The following is a 7,251-nucleotide window of genomic DNA, read 5'->3' on the forward strand; positions in this document are numbered from 1 at the left end:
TTAACATAGTTGCCCTTGAACTTATCTTACATACCAGACTAGCTTGAGAAATCTCATATAATCATTATCAACTTCTTTAGTACAGATAAAAGAACCTAACTGGCTCAAAATTATCTTACCTTTACACTTGTGAGGCTGATGTAGGATGATCATCTGCTAGAGAACTCATCTATGCAAGGAACACTTCACATCTGTAAGTCCTTATGTCTTGACTGAAATGACCAACATGTGAGGAGTCTCAAGTGGATACTTTAATCTACTGCTCTCTTTTCAGCTGTGTGAATGAGGATTATTGCCAGCAGCTGTCATTAATCTGCACTTTTTTCCCCTCAAATTTGATCTATCACCTGTATACTATCTTAGAAGAGGGTGGAATTAGGGTTTGTAAGGGTTAGCTGAGAGTTGCATCATCTTTGGCTTGTCCTTGACAGGATATGTTAAGTTTAAAATGTTAAGGAAAGATACTGTTTCCACTGTTATACTTTAATAACAAAGATGTTTGATCCACAATCAGAAAGCAGAGTTTTTTCCCCACTATTGTGTTTTATTAAGCATTTCCATGGCCCTTTCAGCAGAGGGTTCTAGTGGGGCTTTAGTATAAACAGTAATGCAACCTGGAGGGATGCAGAAGAGGAGATACTACTGGAAGTTCAGGACAAGGAAAAGGAATCCCTAAAATTACACATTAAATCTTTTAGAATTTAGGAAATCAGTTTTGCTTTGTTTTCTTGTTTGTATCATCACTTATACCTCCCTTCCTTCCAAGCTGTCTTTCTCTGAGGCTACTTGGGACAGATCTGAGGACCAAGCATATGCAAGTGCATTTAATGCTCCCTAGAAACAAATCCAGTCAGCCATACAAGGGTGGAGAGAAAGGGTTGCAGTGCTCTGCTTATAAAACTAAGTCATAACTAACAGTGAAAGAAACCCATAAAAGAATAGGGCTGCATAGGAAAGCTCTGGGTGAGCAGTGGGAAATAATTCTTTTTACATTTAGCTGAGTCATCACATTTTTATCAGCTGATGATTTATTTTTTTCAGTCTGCAGAGTGCAAATCCAGATGCAGGTGCTCTCCACCTTGAAACAAACACCCCTCCAACAAACAGACTCATAAAGTCTGTCTTTCTGACATGGAAAACAGGAAAGTCTGCAAAAATCCCTGCTATTACACTGGTACTGGGTAACAAATGGCATATTTTGCTTCCAGCAAGTCACCTGTCAGACCACATCCATCTGGCCTTCTTCCTCCAGAAACATATTGTCCAAGGGTTGCTGGAAGAAGAATAAGAAAGGTGGCTGATGACTATAGATGGCACATAAGCCAGCTTTTATTTAAAAGCAATACAGAAGCCTAAATGCCACACACAGAGCTTAGAGGAACAGAACAAAGCCTAGGGAAAACTAAAATAAATCTGCAATTCATTTCTATATTTCACTGTAAGTCCATGTTGAAATGCCAAATTACCTGTAAGGTAAGTGCAATGTTGATGAATGGGATCTCAGCCAGCCAAAACTACAGGGTCTGGGAATAAAGCCACCTGAGCTGTCCAAGACAACAGACTTTGTGGAGGAGTTACATCACCACAGGACACAAACTGGACAGAACAGAGAAGAGCTCATGACTCTTCTCAAGAGAGCAGATGTCTGATTACTATTAAAAGAAAGGGAACAAGACAGCAAGAGGTCTTTACAAATCTTTACAAGATTTGTGTCTCCTCAACAAAGCATGGAGATTTCACATAATTTCCAAACATCAAGAGAATTAATAATAAATTATTTTGTGCTGTCTACTAATTGCTTAAATAAAGAGCTGAGAAATCAGACAAACAGGAACATTAGGAGAGAAGCCACGTAGTTCTGAGTGCTCCACTGGCCTCTGATCTCTGTCCTTCTCCCTCCAATACAGGCTTCTCACAAACACTGAGTATTAATTAGACAGGAATCACAGGAGATCCGTGTCACTTTTTTCACTGGACATCATTCAATTAATTTGTCTCCTCCCTGACAACTTTTTTCACTCTGTGTGTATTTTTTTCCTCTCTCTGTTGTCTGGTTTTTGTTTCTTTTGGTCAGAAAAGTTTCCATTCCAAGGACAAGTTCCTCAGAGTGTGGTGCCAACCTAGTTGAACCTACAAGCAGCAATGGCTGCAACAGTGAGTGCAATTTAAAGTTAAATGACTGGACTCCACGAGGAAAGTGGGGGAGGAAGTTTTCCTTAATTAAAGGTATGTGGTTTGTTTATTTTTCAGAAATAACAACAGCATAAAGCAATTAAGTGGAAGAATGATGGGAAAACAACATGCAGAGCAACCCTAAGAACACAAGTTGTAGAGGATGATGTGGTGAGCAAGATGAGAGAAGAAAGCAAACTGAAATAGGAGGCTTATGTGTTGGAGAACACTACAACTGAGACATAAACAGTTGCACTTAATGGCATTTGTATGTATTTTTCAAGGTGCATCAATTATACAGAAATCACTATAACTTGTTTGAATTTTTTGTGAGATTGTTTTATGGCAAGTTACAGTTTTCAGTAATGCCCAGGTAGACACATGAGAACTTTGGGGTTTACTACATGGGAAATGTATGAAATATATTCAATATTTTTTTCACTGCACAGAGAATATGAGATAATAACAGGGGTTTAGCATGACATAATACTATGGATTTTTGATAAGGGAATTTTGTTTGACTGTCTTGATTCAATAGTTTCAAAATTTGTACTACTTATACATGTCCAGAATTTGGCTTGTTTCAGACACCCTTAACAGATGTAGGGGTATGCCAGCTGTATGCCAGCTAATACTCTTTCTCTATTTTTCTTTTTAATCATAAGACAACATGAGGATGAGGTACCACTGCTAGTGTATTGGATTTGAATTTGAATGAAAAGAAAAGAGATAGATAGTGGTTAAAAGAAGTTTAGGCAGAGAATTTATGCTTTGTTTGCTCTACATCCCTAATATTAAGCAAGACATTTTCCTTGATGGGTTTATTTTTGTCTTGCTTTCTTCTGAAAATCTCACTGCTGAGGGAAATTTAAACCTCGCCTTAAATTTTCCAGTTGATACTCAGATAGCAGAAGCCAGGAATTTTATTCATCAGGTGAATTCCTGACACAAAATATCCAGACAGGTGTCTTGGCTGAAAAAGTGCTTCCCTCTCTAAAGATTTATTTCTTTTATTCACATAACCATTTGTTGATCACACCAGTACCTCATATATCACACTCTGGTTCCTTACAGGATTCTCTCAGACAAAGAGAGGCCAAATGACATGGTCCCTGTCCCTTTTTGCCTTGACAACACAAAGAGAATGGTCTGGTTAGTCAGAGGTGTAGAAAATGTGAAATGAGCAGCTTTCTTTTCAAGTTTTTTCTAGCACTGGGGGTTGAAACCAGCAAAAATCAGATATGTTTCCATTTTTGCACATTACCCAGCAGGTCATTATATGGGATTTTTAAGGTTCTATTGAGGGGAAGATTAACTGAGAAAACTTCACAAATTGAAAGGAGAGAAAATGTAGAACAGAGATTTCTTATCTCTGAAATAAACAACCTGGAGTTGTGTAAAATCACAGGTGCAAAGAAAATGCTGAATAAGCTCCTATTTCTGGGATGCTTTACTACACGCTCTGGTGTACTCTGTATCAGTGTAGACAAGAGTCCAGTGGGGCAGAGAAGGAAAGCCCTGTTATAGGGTGTGAGGTGAGGAGTCAAAGGGAAAACTGTGCTATGATAACTACTAGAACACAAACCACAAAAATTCATTACCTTCCAAGGACTCATGTCAGAGAAGTCAGAGTCCCAGTTAATGCTCAGCATCTGAAGGGAGAATCTGAGGGCACCAAATCAAGTACAGGACCTGATCCAGAGATTAGGTTATATAAAGCACTAAAAGATCACTTTCTCCCCAAATTAACCAATCTTATATGTTATTTTCTGGACTTCAAACCTTTTGCAGATAAGCTGAAGGAAGCTGGGAATATTGTCTTAAAGGCTAAGAAAGAGAAAAGTGATTTTTCATCACACAGGGACATGCCACTGTTGTAGAGAGAGCTCAGGGGATGTGTGGCAGTACTGAGAGCTCCATCAGAATCACTGTCACCTGAACTTTGCACAGCCTCAGGGAAAACTAATCAGAGACAGCTGCTCTCAGATAACTTCAATATGTTACTGATCCTGAGACAGTCAGACTTACAGTTTGGGATACCATCTCCACTGAAAATGGAAAAGGCTTGTGGTCATCTTAAGTGGAAATTCAGGAAGGAGATATTAATAGAAGATGTAAGAAATAAATGGGCTGAAGTTGTACTGTATAAACTCTTAGAATCCCCTCAGCTTTCTAGACAGATATGGAAGAGTTATTCACTGTTACCAAGTGTGTTTGCATTATTTGGGAAACAGTTTGTACAAAAAGTGAGGCTGAATAAACCAAACCCATGTTTAAATGCAAACAAGGTGATTTATGGAACAGTGTGAAGGAAATGCTATTAGCAGTTCAGACTGCCTCAAACCCATTGCACCTGAGAACATTCCAGCTTCCAAAATTAATGGGTTCAGTTCACAAGCTTTGTGACTGTGACGTTCAGATCAAAATGAGATCAGGCTACAAATTCATTTTAAGGTGGTCAAATGCCACAGAAAGTACAGGGTAGCCAACATTATATGTAATTTCATAAAATAGTGCAGCACTTTGTAGCAATGTTTGCTTACAAAATTAAGTAGCCCTGTGAGCAATAAAGCTAAAGAAACACCAGTTCCAGTGGATCAGATATTGTGGTTGGAGTCACTGGGGCATAAAATTACATGTTTATGGAGGGGTCAGTAATAAGGGCTTTCTCTTGTCTGTTTGACTCTCATTTCCAGGAAACACAAGATCTCATGTCTTTAAAATTACCTCTCCACCAGCTGGAAGGTTATGGGGGAAGAAAAGTAGAAAAGGCTAATTTCCTAAGAAACTCCACTACTATGATTACACCACAATTTTTTATAGTGTTATGGCAAAAATTCTTTTATACCTGAGGATCACGTCTTCCTTTCAGAATCTTGTAGTAAAAGTCTCTTCATAAGGTGTTGCAAAAACCTTTTGATCACTTGCAGAACAAACTGACAGCTATTAGCAGGAAGTCTCTTTATAGACCTAAGGAAGAGGTTGCTTATATGTTACAGTATATAATTGTTCTTCATTAGCAGCCCAAACAAACTCTGGAGTAAAGTACAGTTAAAGGAGAACGTGAAATGGTTTTTCAAAGAAAACAAGAGGATTTTCTCTGTGCAAGTCTTTTGATTTATAATGTTAGATATTAAGCAGGAAGACCAACAGAAAGTCCATTTGATAACACTTCCCATTTTAAAGGTACCTTCAATGTTGTGCAACTCCTTCAAAATTTACTGCACTAAAAAAAACCCTTTTCCTTCTGGCCCTGCATTTTTGAACAGCTGGGGAGGGTCTCTGACTGTGTGACTCTCTTTCCTTTGGTATTTAGCATCCTTTTATTTAAAGGACATCAAGCTATTTCCAGCAAAAACTGAAAAGACTGGATAAGTTTAAACCCAGGGGTTTTTTCCATTTACTTTCACTTTTACTATGACTATATTCAAACCCAAGGATATTCATGAAGATTTATCAGTATAAGTTTGGGAAAAAAAAATGGAAGTAAGTTGTGTTATGATTCCCTGGCAATATAATTTAGATGATCAGGATGCAGGTCATCACTGTGCCTCTCAGTCACAATGTCTGTTGACATCTATGTACTTTAATGAAGAGATAGAATATTCCTGTATCTCAGATTATATGGAATAATCAAAAGAATCCAGACATAAATTGTTTGGGTTTTGTGGTTAAGATTAATGAAAAAAGGGATTCTTCATTTAAAGGACTGCAGTATTTCTTGCACTTTGGGGGAAATGAGCAAAGAAAAAAACCCCTAAACCTGTGTATGCCTAAAGATGTTATAAAAACCCCCATAACCCAAAGCCTTCTTCATTATTCTATGTAACATTATCTGCTTATGCTTATTCAAAATCTGTTCTTGCTCTCCTTCTGACTGTAACCTGTTCAACATCATCTATAAGTAAGGCATGAAGTCAGTTCCTTGGCAGCAGAGCACCAAATACAAATTTTGTCAAATACCCATAGTCAGGCTGCTGCTCAGTTCCATCTTTGGGACTGACACTCCACAAAACCTTTCACCAGGAATCATTTCTAGAGCGAGATAAGGGATGTAAACAGAACCTACAGCTGCAGAACCTGAAATAACAAGAAGATATTGCTGTTTTCATCCCCCAAATTAAAGCTACAACCAATTTTTAACTCTTCTCGATGCACCTCTGTGTTTGGGTAACATTTGAACAGTCTTTTTCAGTGTTCATTTTAAAACAGACTGTTTTCAAATTACCTTCTCAATGCAAGTAATGATATTTCATCTAAAACTTTGTGCAGGCACATGATGGGCTGTAAAAAGGTAGCTGAGCATCCACTGGTGGCAGTTTGTAACAGGGCTGGGTGATTTGAATCTATGTTGTTCATTCTCCATCACAGAAATTGCTGCTGTTTCAAACCATTCAGTCATTTTCACCAGTTCTGGAGATTCTCAGAGAGTTCCTTTTGAGGGGATTAGTGTTTGCTCTCCCTGCTGCCATATTGACAACTCAGCTAAAATGAGCTTATTTTAAAAATAGCTGCTTCTAATTCTTATAGCTGTGAAAATTTATTGTGCAAAGGTGACATGACCTGCCACTGTCAGTGATGTGAATCACCAAAACATTTATTTTAAGAATTTTGTGCTACCTGCTAATCTCACTGAAGATCTACCTGTGAAATGTAATGAGGACAATTTATACATTGTTTTTTTAAAAGCATTTAAAAGGACAAATCCCAATGATTTGGGAATAAATTTGTTCTCTTAAGTTATCAAAACACTTGGGAAAATATTCCAATTAGCTATTTCTCTGCTAATAATTCTAATGTAAGTATCCAGGTGATACCACTTCTAAAGAATCCAAACCTATCTTATGCATTTCTTTTGAGTTTCCAGTTTCTCACTGCAGCTGTTTGTTCTGTTTATAAAAACACCCTACATTGTTCTGGAGTGCTGGTGGGCAGAAAACAGTCAGTACAAGGGCCCTACAATGCTTGAACTTGTATTGTTTGACCTAAACCAGTGGTACAGGACCCCCACCAGCAGTGAGCTTGGTTTACCTTCCAGCCTGCAGTTCAGAACACCCTCAGGGCTCCTCTGGAGTCCTT

At 38.1% G+C, this 7,251-nt stretch overlaps 1 protein-coding gene across 5 annotated transcripts in view; it reads left to right on the forward strand.

Annotated features, from left to right (window-relative positions):
* Window positions 1-2,781, forward strand: part of NRG4 (neuregulin 4) — a 44,820-nt gene extending 42,039 nt beyond the window's left edge. For 4 of the 5 annotated variants that reach the window (XM_018081462.2, XM_018081464.2, XM_008933813.3 and 1 more), the window contains exons 6-7: window positions 2,075-2,154; window positions 2,251-2,781. In XM_018081462.2, coding sequence (XP_017936951.1) covers window positions 2,075-2,154; window positions 2,251-2,267 — 97 coding nt within the window. In that variant the 3' untranslated portion in view covers window positions 2,268-2,781. The remainder of the gene's footprint in view (window positions 1-2,074; window positions 2,155-2,250) is intronic. The other variant, XM_018081465.2, reaches the window with a different exon arrangement.
* The last annotated feature ends 4,470 nt before the right edge of the window (window positions 2,782-7,251 follow it).

Source organism: Manacus vitellinus, unplaced genomic scaffold, assembly GCF_001715985.3.
Source record: "Manacus vitellinus isolate BGI_N305 unplaced genomic scaffold, ASM171598v3 scaffold_53_pilon, whole genome shotgun sequence".
In the NCBI taxonomy this organism is placed as follows: Eukaryota; Metazoa; Chordata; class Aves; order Passeriformes; family Pipridae; genus Manacus; species Manacus vitellinus.